Source organism: Acinonyx jubatus, chromosome B3, assembly GCF_027475565.1.
Source record: "Acinonyx jubatus isolate Ajub_Pintada_27869175 chromosome B3, VMU_Ajub_asm_v1.0, whole genome shotgun sequence".
In the NCBI taxonomy this organism is placed as follows: Eukaryota; Metazoa; Chordata; class Mammalia; order Carnivora; family Felidae; genus Acinonyx; species Acinonyx jubatus.
In genome coordinates, this window is record NC_069386.1 from 44550125 (window position 1) to 44570699 (window position 20575).

Below are 20575 nucleotides of genomic sequence, written 5' to 3' on the forward strand. Positions count from 1 at the left end.
GTAAGCTTGGTGAGGGCAGAAAGCAGTGTACTCACAGTTGACCTATAGTAGGCATTCAATTATATCTATTGTCTCACTGTGTGGATGATTACTACAAGAATTTAGTCAATTTGATTTTCTTTCCATTTTTCAAATGGAGATACAATTTACATATCCTTCTAAAACATACAATTTAGTGGCTTTCAGTATATTCACAAAGTTGTGCAACCATCACAACTAATTACTATCTAATTCCAGAATATTTTCATCAGCCCAATAAGAAAACGCATACCCATTAATAAATTACTCCCCCCACCCTTCACCTGGGCTCTGGCCATCAATAATTTGCTTTCCCCTATAGATTTCCCCATTATTTACTTGTACGTAAATGGAATCATATGATATGTGGTCTTTGTGCCTCGCTTCTTTCGCTTAATATGTTTTCAAGGTTCATCCATGTTGTGGCACACGTCAGCACTTCCCTCCTTTTTAAAGGCTGAATAGTATCCCATTGCGTGAATATACCACATTTTGTTTAGGTGTTCTAGACAAGATCATTTTTAACATCCATACAACTCTAGGATCCTATACATATATGAAGGGCCACCGCCAAAATTCGTAAGTAAATCACAATAAATCATTATGCTTCACACTTTCTCCAGGCCCTGAAGTTTTCAAATCTTACCTACCACAGATTCCTGGCAGGATAATCCTGTTGTAACCAAGTTTACTTGCTGAACTCTTAAGAAACAATAAAACCAGAGCCCCTGCCTTTATTTCTGGATTCTCCCCCCACCTCCAATCTCGGCCTCACTGCCCACCCCGAGTCTTGAAAGTCCACACTCTGAAATAATATACGTGCGCCGTGACGGTTTTACTAATTGTTCTCAACAGACAGGGTTCACAGAGGTTGGAGAGTGCTTTCTTCCCAGTTATTTCTCCCGTCTCTCTGCTCACTGCAGTGCAACTTCTCCACCACCCAAAAGTCCAAAAGAAAAAAAAAGAAAAAAGAAAGAAAAAAAAAGCCTTCCTTTGTTTTCCAAGGAAATTCAGGTAAAAGGAGGGGTAGGGGAAACGATATTTTTGACTTTCCTCACAATCCAGACGTTGGAAAGAAAAAGGATTTCCTTTGGGTTGCAGCCACGGCTCTGATCTTTGATGCTGATAAAATATTTCCTTCTTAAAAAAAAAAAGTTATGGGAAAATCATACCACTTCAGCTTGGAAGCCACACCTACTGTAACTTACGCGTTTAAAAAAAAAAAAAAAATGAGAGGCTTACCTCTCTTTCAAGGAGAGTTTTGTTCCCAACAGTTCAGGTCTTGCACTGCGGAGCGAGCCGGGTCAGCAGCGCTCTTTGGAGGCTAGCGTGGAGGACTACAGGATCCAGAGGTCTTTGGAAACTCCAGCAGCTCCAAGCTTGTTGGCTACCACGGTTTCCCTGAGGAGTGACGCTGTGAAAACAAACCCTGATTGGTCAGGCCTGAGCTGAATTCTCCATTTATGGACAGATTGCCCAGCCCGAGCAGAGGCTCTGCCGGAGGAGTACAGAGTTAGTGGCCGAAGAAAGAGGAGCGAGGCTGGGCAGCCAGGCAGACGCGCGGAGAGCATCGGGCTCACCTAGGCTGGGGGGGGGGAGGGGGCCGCGAGCGCCTGGTCCGAGTGGACCCCTGCCCTCTGCAGCATGCGCCCCGCCTGCTGAGTCTCCTCCTTCTCGCCCTCACCTAGCGCCGCCGATCCCGCCTGGATGGAGTACCCCCAGGGTTCCCATTGGCTCCTGTGAGTGCTTGGGTGTCGAGAGCCCGTTTTTGGCGAAGGGGACCAACTTTTGAAGTTCTCCCAGGAGCCTGCGTTCCAGCCCCAGCTCCCCGGCAGCCGGCGCCGGCAGAGGCGCGACCGCGGCACGAGTCACCATGGTGAGTTGGCCGCACGGCGTCCCGGGACCGCCTGACCCTGGGACCGGCAGGAAGCGTCGGCGCGGGGCACCCACCTTGGGCGCGCAGCCGAGGCCAGGGGTAGAGAAGGTGGACGCGGGAGTCGGCACGTCGCGAGCTCTGATTGCCTGCTGCTTTCCGTAAACCCTGGCTGGGGGAGAGGGAGCGAGGGGCCAAGGAAAACTTTCTTTCAAGCCGCTTTGGGCGCCGCGAAACTTTTTGTGGCCGGGTTGCTATGGCTGCCAGCTGTCGGAAGCCAGCGTGGGGGCAGCTCTGCGCTCGGGGGCACGGCCCTCGGAGGGGACCCCTCTCTTTCCGCGGGGACGGTGGGGGCAGCGCCGGTGGCCCCGCGGTCCTGCCCGCGGCGGCGGGGAGCGCGGCACCGAGGCGCAGGAGCCGGCTCGCCGCGCCCCCTCCCCTGCGCGCGCCCCGCGCCCCCCTCCCCGCCGGCGGGCACGGGCGCCTGCCGCCTCCCCGCCTCGCCGCCTCTCCGCCCCCCGCGCCGCCAGCAGCTGTCCCGCCTGGCAGCCACACGCCGGCGGGGGCGGCGCGGGCCGCACAAAGGCCGGCGGGGGCGCCAGGTAGGGCGAGCACCTGGCGCTGGGCGGGCGGCTGAGAGCGAAAGTGACCGGGCGCAGCCGGCAGCCTCGCGGCTGGTTGGGTCTCCGCGCCCGCGAGGCCGAGTAAACACCCCCACCCCCCACCCCCTCCCCGAGGGCGAGGTGACTGGCGCTTTTCGGGTGTACCGCGAACGGGTCGCACGGGAGGAAGTCGAGTGTTTTGTTCTTTTTCCGTTGGCACTTTGGGAATACAGGGAAGTGGCCGACTTTTTCTCACTCGGCTCTGACTTTCCCCCTACCCGCCCCCCAGCAACCCACTCCGCCCCATTAACCTGAGCCGCATCCCCCTGGGTTTGGGTATGCTGTTCGTTTCTATCCGAAGCACAAAGGCAAGGACTCGATTTTGAAGAGATTGACAGTCCATCCGAGAAAGAAAGAAAAAAAAAAAAGTGCTACTACGAGGCTTCATAGTTTCCACACTTGCTTCTTTTCAAAGAACCCTGCCTGGGTGGATGACCTGATCCTCTTCTGGTTTGTTTTGTTAAGTTTTAATGACTGTGAATGGGGAGCTAAGTCAAAATGGTAATTGGTACAGCGCTGATTTAAAAATCTATCCTGCAAGACCAGCCTGAGAAATGTAGCCAAGGCCCATGCGAACCTGTATACAAAACTCAAAAGCAACTCTAAGACCCAGTGAGTGCTGTGTTTATTCAAAAGAATGCTTAAAAACAAAACAGTCTTTAAAAGGGCATCTTTGACAGAAGCTTTTTCTTTTTACGTAGTCCAGAGTTGTGTCACCTCTGCCCCTCCCTAAGAGGACACTTGATCTGTAAATAAATTTCCTCTGTAAGTTTCAGGGTTTAAGGAGTCAGTCTGCTCCACGTTATTTTTGGAGCCCCTGTGAGAGAACCATTTACTTACACTGATGTGTGGTGGGTGGATGAGCTACCTAATTGGGCCACTACCTAATCGACCACTTGAATTTCAGCAATGTGATAGTCCTAGTACTTTAGAACTGCTATAATTATTTTCCATGGTTCAATATTTCTAAAAACAAAACAAAATCAATATGTTTATGTCAAGAGCTTAAAGAAACTTACTGAATTCAAATACTTGAGTGCTACCTTGAGAAAGTTAACTTTGCCTCAGTGAATTCATTTTTCATGCCGGACACACTGCAAAAGTAGTCTCTGATGCCTGTTCTGGAGACCTCGGAAATAACGTGCTCAGTTCGGCCACATTGCTTTTGAAGTAGATGGTTGATCGAATGGATGCGGAGGAGGCATGTTCTAAGGAAGAGAATTGTTTCCAGAGTTGCGTAGTATGTCTGTCGGAGGACAGGGTGTGACTTACCTATTGATGGGTTCCCTGCCAGCAGCACAGATGGCGGTGTTGTGGCCAGCCGGGCGGCTATCAGTGCATCAGAAAAAAGTTAAAGCAGCTGCTGCCCTGAAACAGGACATGCGCCATCGCTCCGTCTACTAGAGGTAGAGTAACGTGGCCAAAATTAAATGAATCATTTCTTCACTGGCTTGAGAAATTGTTCATTAGCTAGGTGAAGTTGTCTTAGAGCATACCCCATCCTAAGTCGTCTTCGGCAACCTCAGTTAGAATGTTTACTGTTGATATATGACCCTTTCAAGCCAAATGAGGTTTCATTTTGCGTTTCATTCACATCTGTGTGGGTCTGCCCAGCTGCATCCTTCAGCTGCTTAGAACAGGAAGAGAAGGGGCATTGCCTTCAGTGGGTGTGGCTGAGGGTTAGCATGGAGAAGAGAATCTGTGGGGCCCTTGGCTGGGCTGTAGGGAGAGCTCCTGTATTGTTGTGTGTTTGCCTGTTTGTATGTGTGATCTCTTAGGAAGTCTGGTAGCACACGAGGAAGACTCCCAACCTGTCCCTAAGGCCCTGCCAAGACTCATTCAGTTGTGACTCATGAGGAAGATTGTCATTTTCTGATTCATGAGCACAATGTCCAGTGTAGAGTTCACCTCATATCTTTTTCCTGAAAGCTCACTTTGGGACACTTTTCTCCATCTTTGGAGGAGCAACAACTATGTTTGGAGACTTGACGAACTGAAAAAAAAAAAAATCTCTGCATGTCTTTATAATTTAGTGCACCTTGGTTAGGACGGACCCACAATCTCCTTTGACTTTGATTAATAATCATAGCCTACTAAGATTTCCCTTGTCGAATTTGGCTTTATCGTCTACAAAGGGAGTTCTGTTTTAGTGGGCATGACAGCTTGGACTGTCCAATGGACTGGAACCCATGTCTGTAGCTCTGCTATCTATATATGTCAGGTGCAGAAATTATTATTCATAGGGCTTCTCTGACTTAAATATACTGAACTATTTGAGTAAATCTGAATTGGCCATCACCTCAGACGATGGTCAGGATATGCCCCTTTCCCTCACTTGCATATTATTTGTGAGTAAATATAGATGTTATTTATAAAAAATACACAGGAATAGACTTATGTACTTAGAAATCTGTCAGACAGCTGACTATGAGGTAGGTAAGTTCCTTTGGGTGAAGGCATGGCACATATTTAGAAAGTCTGGAATCCATTTCAAGTATGTTTTCTGGGAAGGTAACCTAGTCCACTCCCACTGATTAGTTTATCAGATTGCTAATAGTTTCCTGGCCAAAACGACATAGTACAAAGCCAAACCGAAACAAAAATGGGTTGAAGCACAGAAAAGTTTTGATGGAGGCAGAGGGGTTAGGGAAGGATATGGAATTCAGGACATTATCTAGGGGCCAGCTTGGGTTGGCCAGCCTCATGGGAAAAGTTTGGTTGGCCCAGGGCACAAAGGGAAGCCCGTGGAGCAGCACATAGAAAGGGATGGAGAAGTGGAGGAAGCAGACAGTAGCAGAAGGAGTGAAAGTCGCGTCCTTCACACTCCTGTGGGGGATTTCAGCTTTGTCCGTGGTTGCAAACTCCAATGTCTGCAAAGGCCAGGATACATACAATTTTTCATGCGGTGAGGCTGTCCTCTAGAGAGTAAATATACCCCTCTAAAGAAGCACCGTTACTTGACCTTAGGCCATGGTTCGTGACAACTACCACATTACCATGGTTACATTGATCCTATTACATATTTCCAGGGAAGCTGGAAATCCACATTTTTGTGCCAGACCGGTTAAGTCTTAAAAGTGTTCTGATCATTGCTGCAAGGCCAAACACCTGCAGGTCAGCTGTTTGTAGCCACTCTATTGTAAATCTCAAAGTGGTGTCCCTGAGAACCACATGCTTTCTTCCATTCGCTCACCAGCAGGAATGTCTCAACTTTAACCATATACCAGTAATGGTGTTTCACTGATACATCCACACCTTCCCACTGGGTTTCCTTTAAGAGAGGGAGTTCCCTGGTATTTTCAGCCTATGGAATCACCAGGCTATTAACAAGGAAAATCTGCATCCAAATTTGGAGCAATCTAAACACCAGTGTAGATGTGTAAGTTGTATGAGTGGTGAGGCTGTGAACTGAACTTCTCTTTCTTAACCCATCACACCTGCCTCTCCACCCCCCCCCCCCGCCCCCCCCACCCCCGCCTCTTCTGGGGAAAATCCCCACCCCCCACAACCCCTTTATTGCATGCCTAGACCTCTTTTATTACTCTTCTAGTTGAATCTCCTGGATTTGAGGTCTGTCTCAGGAGTTACCTTTGGGCCTAGATAATGAGCATTTTGGTAAATATTGACTTGGGATATGACTTTTTGCTCCTGTACTCAGTGTTAATGTCATGATCTCATGTGAGACTAAATGAAAGAGAGAACATGTAATACTTTGCATTTCCTAATGAGAAACGATTGGGTCTCATTACTTGGTCAGAACTTGTGACAGCTATTTTCATTGGGTTCAAAAAGCAGAAATAGTTTGAAACCTGTATACCAATGCAAAGTATTATGAGCTTCATTATGGAATATATAGAAATTATGTACAGTCATGATTTTCCAAGCCTGAGTCATCTACTATTTTTTTTCACAAAGATACAGCAATTGTGTTTTCATCAATATGTTATTAAAATGGTGAGGTTTTAATATTTTTATTTTATTATTTTTTTTTACCTTGCTGGGACTTAATATTTACAGAGCAAAAAGGGGTTAAAGGTTAAATGCCAAAGGTACTAAAAATAAACATCTTGGCCTTACAAGCACATTCTGTAATAATGGTAAACAAATTGTGTCTTGAATTTCAGCCTCACAGTTTATTTTGGCAGAGACAAAAGGTTTTTGGGCATCGTAGCAAGGTATTTTTTTAACCTATCTTTATGACAGCCACACTTGAGCAAAGTAGAACTGTAAGAGTGCTCCCTAAAATCGAAGGATTGGCTTTGACCAGCCCTGGAACTTTGCACTGTACGTCCCAGGGAAGTCAGCCCGCCCTTCTGAGTTGCCACCAGGGAACAATGTCATTGAAGTACGAAGCACCTCTGAGTGGCCATATAAGAAAATCTGTTTGTTTTTTTTTACTTCTTTTTTGACCTAAAACTTTAGTGTTCAGCTTGATCGCCTATCTTACTCATACCAAGTCCCTCTCCGCTGTTTCCAGAAGTTACATTCTGCCCCAAAGAAGAAATTGGCCCTTCTGAAGATGTGAAATATCATACGATAGGCTTTGGAGGACAAAGAGGAGGTGGCTTTTTCCAGGAATAAATACAAGAAACTGCTCTGAAGGGGGCCATGGTCTCTCCCCTGTTTTGAGTTCTGATGTGTTTGTTAAAAGTTCATTCATGGGACTTATAGTGATTCGCTACATTGTAGAAAGTAAAACATACTACATTGTAGAATGCCCAGAAGAGATTTAAAAATTCTATCCTAGGGGCATCTGGCTGGCTGGGTCCCTGGAACATATGACTCTTGATCTCCAGGTTATGAGTTCAAGCCCCATGTTGGGTGTAGAGGTTACTTAAAAAAAAAAAAAATCTTAAAGAATTCTATCCTAAATCCTTTTGCTGGATTTCACAGAAAAGTGTAGATGGGTTGACTTCTGAAGCCTCAGAAGTAGGATTTGACTGAACTGGTGCCAGGATTCATTTTCTGATCCCAATCTAATAAGGCTTTTCCCACCAAACCATAGTGTTGGATTAGGGTCTGTTTCCTTAGAGTCCAGACATGACCGGGTAGTTTTCTTTCTTTCCTTCAGAAAAGCCTACTTGGAGGTGGAAGGTCATTTATTTTTGATTTATTACTGTTTCAATTTTTGAAATAAATTTGGAGGATTCACCTGTAATGTCACTACCCTCATAGTAATTATTTTCATGCTTTTGGGTTCCCTTCTAATCTGTCCAAATGCACACCCTTTTTATGTAGTTGTAATTATGGGCTAAATGTACAATTTGGGCTCTTGTATTTTTCCACCTATTTTATAAAACCTTTTCCTGGTAAGCATATTTATCACATTTTGGTGGTGGTATAGTAATTCCATGTAACCTGCTTACCCAGCCTGTCATAACTGTGCAGAGACTTTGCCTCTAGAGCTATGTACCAGGGAGACCCTCCCTGTCATTAATGAGCTGCTCAACTTCCTGTTGCTTTTGAGACATGTAGACCCCTCTCTAGTGCAGAATGTGAAGCAACACAGGCAGGCTTGGGGGATACTCCAAACTCCTAAGTCCTGCTATGGGTGTTCTCCCTAGTTTATGGCATTGGCACTCAAATGTGTAACACCAGTGGGTGCTCAGGCTTCTGACTGTAACTTGACAAGTATGAATGGTCTTATCAGAGAACGCAGGTAGTTGGAAGTGGGGAGCTTTGAACCCTAAAGTGGAATAGACAACAGCAGTTATGAAAGACGTTATAGCATACATGCTTATTACTAGGTAGGAATCCTTACCAAATATGGCGGCAACCATTGGGAAATCAAAGATAAATTAAGCACTGCCTCTGGGAGGAGCTCATGTCTAATGGAGGAATGGTAACAAACAGCTTTCCTATAGGTGAATTCACTTCTTCCTGCACCACTGATGGTTTTTGTTGCCATTTTATAGGTAAGAAACCAAAGTGTAACAAGGGAAAGAGAACTGTTCAGGGGGCCTACAACTTGTGTGTAAGGAAGCAGGTCTTTTAACTTTATGCTCTTTCACAAGCAATTGAATACATGATTTCTAATTTGAAGTTTCTGAATCCAAGCATCCATATATTGCTTAATCATTTCACCTACTTTTGAAGGAAGACAAGGTTGATTAAAAAATAATCTGTTTTAGTTAATTTTACTCAATAGTGCCAGGGTGGGATAATTTAGACCTAAGAACATTGTCTGTCATGGGTAGTAAGGATCTTGGCTTTAATTTCCTTGTTTTGGGGACTTTGCATATCATAAAGTTTGGGTACTGGGTGATATCACACTGGGAATAAGGGTAAAATAAAAGTCATGCTAGAAAATGCTCTGATCTCAATTAGGTTAAAAAAGTAGAAAATAAGGGAAACAAGATAACCACAAGAAACCTAGCCCATTAGTCCTCCTACATGAAAGAAAACAAATAAAAAATTAGGACCACATCATTAGTGGCTTAGTAATTTAATCGGCGTGACCAGCATTTGATGTCGACAGCAACTTAGCATAGTATTTTTTGGTAACAGAATGATGTAGATAGACATTGTCATTGTCTGATTGTAGGAATTTTCAGCAACAACAACAAAAATAAGGTTGCTTTTAGTGCCCCAAGTAGATGCAGACCTTTGTTATAGAAAATTTTGAATTTAAATGTAGAAGCATCTATTAAGCTATTTTAGAGTATGAATAAAGATGGCTTCCTCAAGACTTGGGAACGCTTGAATACAGAAATATGTGTACAAAATCGTAACAATTCAACTTACCCCCATCAGCTTGTCAAACAGAGACTCCTATTATTTGGGGGGTATCCTGAGGTCCTCTGAAAATATGTTGGAATCTATCGACCTGTGTCCCAACAGTGTTTGTAATAGTAAAAACAAAAACAAACCAGAACAATCTAAATGTCTGTTAGTAGAGAAATGCCTAAATACACGCAACTTATTGGTAACCAAGTATCAGTATGGATAGATCTCACAAAAGTAGTGTTTGGTGAAGAAGCAAGTTGTAGAAAGATACATATAATAAAAACTAAGAAAAATTAAAAAAAAAACTACACACAGTATATTGTTTGGGGATATGTATTCATACATATATATTTATGCATATATTCTTTTAAAAATACAAATCAGTGGACTGGAAAGATACCAAATTCAATCTGCTAAAGAGGGAAGGAGGGGCAGGCCTGGCTGGGTCAGTTGGTGGAGCGTCCGACTCTTGATCCCAAGGTTGTGAGTTTGAGCCTCACCTTTGGCTTAGAGATCACTTAAAAAAATAAATAAATAAGAGGCATGGAGAAAAGGGAGAAGACTGGGGTCAGTTGACTAATTTTAACACTTGGTAGTGTTTCATTTACTTTATAGATTAGAAAATCCAAAGCAAATATAATAAAATAGTATCATTAATTCTGGCCAGTGTGTGTACATACATATTTATTTTATTCTCCATACTTTTAACGTCTTTTTCCAATTAAGAAGAAAAAACACATAAACAGACAATTCTTCATATAATCTTAGGAAGTTCATAAACCTCTGAAGCCCATACGATTTCATTCCAAGGGTTATAGCAAACGTTGTGTTGAGATGAATATTAAGGTGTATGGTCAGTTGTGGATCTTTGCCTGATTATTCTGATGACAGTTGACATACAATCAAATCATTAGTAAGTCTCATTGAGTGTTATGTAAAAGAGTCATTAGGGATTGCATCCCAGGATGTTCAGTGTATTAGTCACCTTTTCTTGCCCTATTGTGTCTGCTGGCTTTTAGTATAATAAACCACCCCAGACGTGGTGGTTTAAGTAATAAACGTTTATTATTTCTCATGATTTTGTGAATTGGCTGGGCAGTTGTGGGCTGAGTGGACTGGCTCCTCAGATCCCTGTGGTCAGCTGGTGGCTTGGCTAGGGATAGATGATCTGGGATGTCCTCACTCCCATGTCAGATAGCTGGCACAATTTCAGTTGGGGCAGTGGAGATGACTTTGCCGTATTATCTCTTGTCACAACAGGCTAGTCCTGGCTTATTTACATAGCAGCAGTCACAGGGTTCCCAAGAACAGCGAAAGAGAAAGCAAGCCCAGCACACACATTTTGTTAAACCTCTGCTTGCATCATGCTTGCTCTTGTCCCCCTGGCCAAAGCAAGTCGCGTGGCCAAAGCCCAGAGTCAGTGTGGGAGCGGACTCCCCGAGGGCCGAGCTACGGGTCCCCAGCGTCAACCTTTTCTTTCAGCTTGCGGTAATTGGGTGGATACCCTGAGGCAGGAATAGATTCAGTGGCAGCTTCCGTTTTTCCCTGGCTGACCCTCTGAACCTCTGTGTTCGACAGAAGCCCCCGTGTCTATTATACATCCACTGCTCTTTTCCCAAAGCAATTCCCAAAGGAAATGGGATGGCAGTTCTTTTGCATTGTGGGCACTCAGGATGATCTTCAAAATTGCTGGTTTTTTGTTGGAGAAAAAAGGAAAAGCAGAAACTAACAGCCAGAAGAAAAGTAGTGTTCTATCTGTTAAAGGGAGCTTTGCGACAGTACCAAGTGTTTTACAAATAAGTCCAAACTGAGAGTGCAGTGGATCCTGCCAAACCAGACTGGGCTGGATGGCCTGTTGGACATGAGGGTGGAATAATCCTGTTGGGAACAGGTGGGGACAGTACTGCTCACTGCCTGATTCTGCCTTTCCAGCCAACCCTGAGCCATGATGTGGACAAAGCCTTTCTTCACACACACAAAAATACTTGTTTGTCTTGGTTGAAAGTCCTATCTTTTGGATTATTCCCCAAACAACCCCATGTCCATTCCATATTCTGTGAGCCACAGACTGTGTGCTATCTGTGGGCTCCTCAACAAGATGTGAATTGAGGACGAACTTAGCTTTAAACACAGTTCTCAAAAATGCATTAACCCATGGGTCTTTCACTTTGACTTCCTCTCTTTCTCCCTCTCTCTTTTTAAATGGAAAAATTTGAACTGCACAAATGGGGAGAAAACTTATTCCCCAGCTTCAACAGTTGACAATTCATGGCCCAGCTTGTTTTCTCTATTTTGTTAATGGGGTGTATCAATCACATTGATTAACTTGTTGACATTGAGTCATCCCTGAATCCCTGGAATAAATCCCACTTGATCTTGGTGTACGACCCTTTTGATGTATTCTTGAATTTGGTTCGCTAGTGTTTTGTTGAGGATTTTTGCATCTATGTTCACCAGGGATATTGGCCTGTAATTTTCTGGTAGTGTTCTTGTCTGGTTTTGGTATCAGGGTAATTCTGGTCTTGTAAAATGAGTTTGGAAGGGTTCTTTACTCTTCTTTTTTTGAGTTTGAGAATGAGCATTAATGCTTCTTTAAATATTTGGTAGAACTTACCAGTGAAGTCATCTGGTCCTAGACTTATCTTTGTTAGGATGTTTTTGATTACTTATTTAATCTCCTTACTAATAATTTAGATTTTCTATTTCTTCCTGATTTGGTGTTGGTAAGTTGTAAGTTTCTAGGAATTTATCTATTTCTTCTAGATTATCTAACTTATTGGCATGTAGTTGTTCCAATCCTTTCTGTATTCTCACCTTCCTTTGGTTTTTTTGTTTATTTTTAAAATGTTTACTTATTTTGAGAGAGAAAGAGAGAGACAGACAGACAGGGCATGAGCAGGGGAGGGGCAGAGAGGGAAACACAGAATCCAAAGCAGGCTCCAGGCTCTGAGCTCTCAGCGCAGAGCCCGATGCAAGGTTCAAACTCATGAACCATGATGTCATGACCTGAGCTGAAGTCGGACGCTCAACCTACTGAGCCATCCAGGCACCCCTCCCTTGGTTTATTTTGGAACAAATCTTAGATGTCATTTTATCCTATCTCTGTATTAGGTTGGCTTTTACATAAGCTAAACTCAGCTCTTGGCACTAACTACTCTTTTGGTCTCCCTTTGACTTTTAACAGTAGAGACTGTTTTACAGAATGATGTAGACATCTCCAGTCACTGGGCATTCTTCTTGATACTTGTCCTGGTCCCATATCTAGGTATACATTGTCTTGGTATGTAGGACAGTGGTGGCTCCCCACTCTACATTCCTAGCCATACTCAGTCAGGCACTTCCTTTAGGTAGGATTGGTAGAACCAGCTTGTGGTTATTGGTCTCTTCATTCCTTCTTACACAAGCCTGCATCACGGTGATGGCTCTACAAATAATACTTGTTTCTTCCAATGATCAGATGCATTTAAATGTAGACTGTCAGGGTGCCTGGGTGGCTTAGTCAATTAAGTGTCCAACTTCAGCTCCGGTCATGAGCTCACGGTTTGTGGGTTCTAGCCGTGCATCAGGCTCTGTGCTGACAGCTCTGAGCCTGGAACCTGCTTCTGATTCTGAGTCTCCCTCTCTCTCTGTCCCTCCCCTGGTCACACTCTGTCTTTCTCTGTCTCTCAAAAATAAATAAATGTAAAAATAAGTAAGTAAGTAAGTAAGTAAATAAATAAATAAATAAATAAATAAATAAATGTAGAATGTCAGGATAAGTAATATCCTGGAGACTACTTGGGGATTTCTATGAAGTTGTTTGCTAAAGTTTGTGTCTGTGTTCATATGTGCATTTTTTCCAAGGAAGAAGATTCATAAATCCCCAAAGTGGTCCATGGCTTCCCCAGATGACCCTCGAGGGTCCAAAGAATTTAAATAGCCTGACCAAGGTCACTTGGCAAATTAATAGAAGAGGTGGCCTTAGAATTACAAGTCTTTTGACCCACAGTCCAGGCATCTTGGTCCTAAATCTGCTTTTACTAGAAAAGTTTAAAAATCAAACATAACAGGGGCGCCTGGGTGGCTCAGTCGGTTGAATGTACGACTTCAGCTCAGGTCGTGATCTCACGCTTTGTGAGTTTGAGCCCCACCTCAGGCTCTGTGCTGACAGCTCAGAGCCTGGAGCCTGCTTTGGGTTCTCTGTCTCCCTCTCTTTCTGCCCCTCCCCTGCTCACACTGTATCTCTCTCTCAAAAAATAAATAAACATTAAAAAAAATAATAAAAAATAATTAAAAAAAAGAAAATCAAACATAATAAAGCACTAGGGAGAAAGGAGGTGGAAAGTGGTAAGTTAAATTTTTTTGTAAGATTCCCATGGAACTAAACCAATTTAAGTTACCATTACCATTACCAATGAAGTAATGGTAGGTATTATCTGTTGGAAACTAACTTAATTTTTCAGAATAATAATAAAGCATGAAAACAGAGTCACAGTGTTGGCCTCGTATTTATTATGTTTTTAAATTCTCCATTGATCACAAAGAGAAGTCTGTACCTCTAGTACAGACTTCAAATATAAATCAAGGACCTAAGGTTTTGACTTTAAGTAAATAATTGAAAGCTCATTATTTTCCTGGTAGGGATTTATTATTATTAATTCTAAAATTAATATTTATTAATTGAGGGTACATAATGAGAAGGAAATTACTGGACTCCAACCACTGGACTCTGTGCTCTGTGCTCTGTTTCTATCATCTAGGATTAAGGCTTGGGGTGTAGAAAAAAAAAAAAAGGAAGTCGGATAACCTCTTCCTTCTAGCTCTTTCTTTCCCCTGCCTCTAAGCTCCCCCTGCATCCTCCATCTGTCTAGCATCCTGTTCTTTCCTCCTAAGGTTCTTGCCCTTCTAGATGGGGGAGCGATGAGGAGGAGGGTTGGAGAATGCAGGAAACATAGTTTGCACTTGCTCAGAAGTGAGACACATAATTAAGTCCACCACAGGAAGGGCAACTCGCTCCTCCCACCTCGGTCGGATCCCTCTTTCTCATCCTGGGTGGAGCCTGCCTAGCACAGCCTCTCCAGTGACTGTGGAGTGCCAATGTGCCCAGCATTGTCTGGTCTACGGAGACAATAGACACTGTCATCATTGTTTGGGGCAATGAATCAGTCTTCAGTTTGCAGGAGCAGTTGTATGTAGGTGTCAGGTGGCAAAGGTGTATTTTATGTAATCTAAATATAAGATGTAGCTAACTGAAAGATTCCATCGGTTGCCGAGTCCCATGGATTCGACTTCTGCAGTGTGGCTTCAGTTTACCTTTTCGCTTTGCCTCTCACCTGGATCTCCTGGCCATGTCTAACTACCCGCTGTGCCTCTTACGGGCAGATGTTTAGCTACAGTCAATCCCCATGGTCTAATTCTCCTTTTAGGCCAGTCCTAATTCCACCTTCTTGAGTCTCAGAGTTGGAAGTTATCTTCAGAAAACCCATGGCTGTCGGTCTGCAGAGATTCCATGATTCGTTATGCGCGTTTAATCTTCTCTTCTGGTCAGTTACTTTTCAGGGAGAGCCCTTGTTTGTCTTTGTACCCCACCTCATTTTGTGATTTGTCCTGCTAGGTATACAGTGCTATTTTTATTTTTATTTATTTATCTCTTAAAAAATTTGTTTAATGTTTATTTATATTTGAGAGAGAGAGAGAGAGAGAGACAGAGAAAAAGAGAGAAAGAGAGAGAGAGAGAGAGAGAGGCAGAACTTGAGCAGGGGAGGAGCAGAGTGATGTAGACAGAATCTGAAGCAGGCTCCAGGCTCTGAGCTGTGAGCTGTCAGCACAGAGCATGACGTGGGGCTCAAACCCATAAGCAGTGAGATCATGAAACCCATAAACAGTGAGATCATGACCTGAGCTGAAGTTGGAAGCTTAACCTACTGAGCCACCCAGCCACCCCTATAGTTCTATTTTTTTTTTTAACGTTTATTTATTTTTGAGACAGAGAGAGACAGAGCATGAACGGGGGAGGGTCAGAGAGAGAGAGAGACACAGAATCTGAAACAGTCTCCAGGCTCTGAGCTGTCAGCACAAAGCCCGACGCGTGGCTCGAACTCACGGACCGCAAGATCATGACCTGAGCTGAAGTCAGACGCTTAACCGGCTGAGCCACCCAGGCCCCCCCTATAGTTCTATTTTTAAACGTATTGGGGGAAAATGCTTGCGTTTCCTTCTGCAGTGTGTGACTACAGTCTTTAAAACACACCGGTTTTAAAGACTTGATCTTTACTTGGAGTAGACAGAGGGCAGAACTGCCCACACAGTGCAGCACTCCCCAAGTCCACACCAGTAAACTGCTGCTCTTGGTGACTCAGCTAATGGAGTGAAACAGGGAGGGGTGAATCAGGGAAAGCGCCCCATGATTCAAATGTCACCGGAGCCTTTGATTTTAGTGGGGATGATGCAGTTGTCTGATGTGGGTGTCACCCCTCACTTCATTCAGCTCGCCTCTGGAGGGAGAGAAGAAGAATAAAGATACTTAAAAGGGCACCTGAAAGCCAAGCCACTCATTCACCGAAGGCAGGAGAATCAGTCTGCCCACGGGTACCTGTCCTCACTCGCCAGCCAGCTATATAATGTTGAAACCAGGGCAGACACCCTTCTGCCCCTGCTGTTTCCGAATCTGTGAAGAAAGACAGCGCTCCCAGAAACTGGAATCTATTGTATCCATTGCCAGTGATCTTTGCTAGTATTGGGGTTTCAGGAGATACAGATACAGATGGCAGAGATACAGATGGAAGAAGGGACTGAAAGAATCGAAAATGGGATTTTGAAGCAGACAGTATGCTTTTTTAATTGTGGTTTTGGAGGACAGGTTGACTTCAGATGTTTAAAATTCACAGGTAATCCAAATACTGGTAAATTCAGACTGTCCTCATGAGATCTGTGTGCGGGACCTCCACACCTAACAGAGTGGGCAGATTTGTACTTTTTGAGCTTTTTGGAGTATGTTTTCCACACTCAGCTCCAGGTGGAAGGGATAAAGTATTCTAAGCTCTCCAGAGTGTGAAAGCAACGGCCTCCAAAGTGAGGCAGGAGGAAACTGACGTCCAGGTGACTGGTGGAGTCTGGAAAGATATGTATGATCACCAGTTAGAACATTTTGAATGATATTTTGAGTGGCTTGTACACCAGGCATGGCAGAGTTGAGACAGGCCAGGTCAGTTGGGGCCCTCCTGCTAATGGGAGGTTTGGAGTGATATTAATTCATTAAATATTTGTTTATTGTTCTCTCCTGCTAGGCTGTAAACTCCTTAAGGGGGATACAGAGTCACATTCGTTTTTGAGTTTCCATCACCTGGTGAAATGTCTGGCACGTGGTAGAATCAGCAACTTTGTGGAATTGAGCCCAACTGTTCCCCCACTAGACCAAAAATGCATGGAGAGCTGAAGACCTTTCACTGCAACTCTGCAGTGATGTTGTAGCCTCCAACAGAAGAGTGATTGATGAGAGCTGGTGGATTAACCTAGACAGTTAACTAACTGTAAACTGGAAATGTTTTCCAAAGATAAAAATAGCCCCCTCAGATAAATCCAGTAGAGCTTCCTTTTGAGTGTTCTTTTAATAGAACAGGATATTAGCAACTCTCGAGCTCAGCTCCTGGAAGGCAGAGACTGGAGGGAAGCTGGTGGGCTGGAATGGCTTCTGTATAGGACTCTCTCACTCTGTTGATTACAACCCTTCTACCGTTGAGACCGGGAGAGGTTCTGGGATTGCCCAAGGCCACACAACCAGTCCCAGCTTGTCCCCTCCAGGAGTAATGCTGCTCTTTCCAAGCAGACAAGGAAACAACATTCACCCAGGCCCCCTGATGAAAGTTCCCAACTGCAGGGGCGCCTGGGTGGCTCAGTTGGTTAAGTGTCCAACTTCGGCTCGGGATGTGATCTTGCGTTTCATGGGTTCGAGCCCCACGTTGGGCTCTGTACTGACAGCTCGGAGTCTCGAGCTTGCTTCAGAATCTGTCTCTCTCCTCTCTCTGCCCCTTCCCTGCTCATGCTCGCTCTCTGTCTCTCAAAAATAAATAAACATTAAAAAAAATTTTTTTTTAAGTTCCCAACTGTAAAGGGAAGCATTCTCAATCAGGTGTAACCCGTGACCTCGCTCTCAGGCTTTTCACTGCTGGAGGTTGTGCCAGGCTGTGGCCTATCACTACCAGATAGGATAAGAAGGTTTTCCTCATTCAGCTATGTGGACCATCAGAATGTAAAATTACCTGACCAAGTTTAGATCTGTTCTGGTTTAAAGAGAATTCGCTGCCTTTGTTTTTCCTTAGCGAACTAACAACTCACCTGCCCAACTGGGATCTCAGTTTTGCCCTCTTCCCAAGGCCAGTTTGTCTCCAAAGAGACATGCTAATGGCTTAATTGTTTTGTTTATTCTGCTCCTCATAAATTCTGGTAGCTTCTTTTGCATTAAGAGTAGAACTTTTTTTTGAGTGTCTTGGCATTTCCTTTTGTTTTGAATGGCTCTTAACGTTTGCTCCTAAATGCTTTTTTGAAAGGTTGGTTAGCTCTTAGTGATAGGTGTGGCTTTCTCTAAATAGGAGGTTTTTCTGGGTGTGGAATGGAGAAAGTGAAAAGGGAGGGATTTTAGAAAGAAATCCTATGCACTATATGACAAACAGATCATTTTGGAGCCTGATATTTATGCACTTATGTTCGCTTGGCTCACATACTTGAGTTTTGGGGGTTAAAAGATTAATGCATGCAAAGGAATGTTGATATTTAGCCTGACAAAAACTGTGCATTTACAGAGCTGTGGTTTGCTTTTCAAAATGTAGAAATGTAGAGGTTTACTTCTTCACCTCTGACAAAGAATTTCAAGTATGAGAGTCTTCTGGCTCATGTAGTAAATGCATTTTTATAAGTTTCATGTAAATGACACATTCTGGATCAAGAAACTTGATAATGCACTAGGAGAATAATTCTCAATGCAGGGTGGAATCTGACTTTGGTGAAGGGAAGACTCTTGCAAGGGAAGGTTGAAGAAGGTTAAATACACTGAGGTTGGTTAAATCGGGTATCCTGGCCCCTTGGAATAGAAATACTTTCTCTCCTACCAAGTGGAGTTTGGAAATTTCAGAGCTGGGAAATAATGTATTAGATTTTGATGTGCTAAATCACTTGAACAAGTAATGAAACTAATATTATACTATAACTTAACTAACTGGAATTTAAATAAAAAACTTACAAAAATAAATCATTCAGACAAGTACATGATCACGCTATTTTTGGATGTGTCTGTAATTATGCAGGGTTACATGATGATAAAATTTTCAGTGGCTTTTCCAGTTTCTGAAGGTATTCTATCCTTTGCATTCTCAGTCAGTCCGCCTGGAGACCTTAGTTTTTTTGTGGGAGTATGGGTCTATAAATTTAACAGCTTTTCACACCCCCCAAGAGAAGAGAAATCTGCTATTGGAATGAACAATTACTGGGGTGTCTGGGTGGCTAAGCTGGTTAAGTGACTGCCTTTAGCTCAGGTCATGATCTCATGGTTCATGGGTTCAAGCCCCACATCAGGTTCTCTGCTGTCAGCACAGAGCCCTCTTCGGATCCCCTGTCCCACTGTGTCTGTGCCCCTGACCCACTTGCGTGCTCTCTCTCTCTCTCTCTCTCAAAAGTAAATTAAAATAAACTAAAAAAAAAAAAAAAAAAAAGAATGAGCAGTTACTGAGGACCCACTCCGTATTGCTCTGCTTTTGTACCTCCTTTGAGGTAGGTATTCGTTTTCCGCCTACGGACGAGGAAACAAAATACCATCTGAAAAGTGGCAGAGGATGGATTTAAATTCAGCATCATCTGAATCTGCTGTGGAGAGGAGCTGTCTATTCCTAGACACGTGCACATTCAAGTTGTGGGGTCTATGGGCCAGCAGCATGGGCACCAACTGGGCTGTTGAAAGAACTGCAGAACTTCAGGCCCCACCCCAGACCTCCTGATTCTGAGTCTTCATTTAAATGAGACCCCAGGTGAGAAAGCACTAGTGCATAGGAAACCTGTGGTCTAAGCACGGTGACATGACTCGAAACAGGTGTCCAGTGGAAGCCTGGTGTTGTCCTCCAGGATGCCGTCTTACAAGGACAGGGATGTAAACAGTCAATCATCTCTTATCTTGCTGAAGCAGAAGTGACATGGCAATGCTCAGGAGCGGGGTGGACGGAAAGTTTTCTCCATCTGAGGCAGTTCTGGAGTCAGACGCCTGGAATCAGGGGCTGCCTACAGCGTGATTGGAAAGCCCTCCACCCAGAATGACTCCTCCCAGGCTCCTGTCAATGCCGAGCTTTGCCATTACCGGTTGCTCTGAGCTGCTGCATCATTCTTGATAAAATGTTGGTTGGTTAATAACATCTCGCTGTAAACTAATCTATCAAACCTTCTAAAGGTGCCCAAGAACAGATTCTGTCAGGCTGGAGAGAGAGAGAGAGAGAGAGAGAGAGAGAGAGAGAGAGAGAGAGAGAGAGATCCAGACTCGGGAATATCAATAGCGAAGAGTCCAGCCTCCAGAACCCTTCCAACCCTGGGGCTACAGAAAGTGTCCTTTGCCTTCTCTTCCTAATTCGTACAGCTTGACTGGAGACATCAGGGGCCTTTTCTGTCCCTCTCCTCCTTTCAGGACTCCTGCTGGTCCCAAACCTTGTGAAGGTGTCCTCCTTTGCTCAGCTGTCATCCTGGTTTGAATCTGCCTTGTCTTACGCTTGGACCATCACAAGGGTTGCCTAAGTGATCTTCCCTGTCTTCCCCCTTTAATTTACAGAAAGAGCAGTGCCAGAATCATTTTCCTGGTCATACGGCTTTACACCTGTCACTCTTACTCAAAAAACTCTCAGCTCTTACAGAAAAGAGGCTAAAGGCCAAAATGTGGATCCGTCTCAACTCTATTCCAGGCTGCCCCTGTCCAACTTTTATTTTCCAGTAGTCCTTCTGGAATATGTAAACTCCATGGGCAGCCTGAATGCCTTGTCCCTGCTATTAGCTCCTAGCATAGTGCCTGCACACCATAGGTTTTCAATAAATATTGATTGAACGGATGAATGCACAAGCTGATTCTCATGTTTTATAGTCTGGCTAGAATTCACTCCTTGGTCACGCTGTTCTTAATGACTGGCCTTCCATTCCCTTTCTTGCCATTTATCAGAATCCTCTGAGGCCCACATAAAGGCTCATTTCCTGGAAACTTTTGATTTAGCTCACTGAGTTCATTTCTTCTTCAAATCGTAACCCTTGTCATGGAGTTATTTGTTTGGTGCTCAATTATATGTAATCTCACATT

The 20575-nt window shown here is 44.0% G+C and overlaps 1 protein-coding gene across 1 annotated transcript in view; it reads left to right on the top strand.

Moving 5' to 3' along the window:
* The first annotated feature begins 1353 nt into the window (after positions 1-1353).
* MYO1E (myosin IE) overlaps positions 1354-20575 on the top strand; it is a 211906-nt gene continuing 192684 nt past the window's right edge. The window contains exon 1 of the mRNA XM_027067382.2: positions 1354-1894. Coding sequence (XP_026923183.1) covers positions 1892-1894 — 3 coding nt within the window. The 5' untranslated portion in view covers positions 1354-1891. The remainder of the gene's footprint in view (positions 1895-20575) is intronic.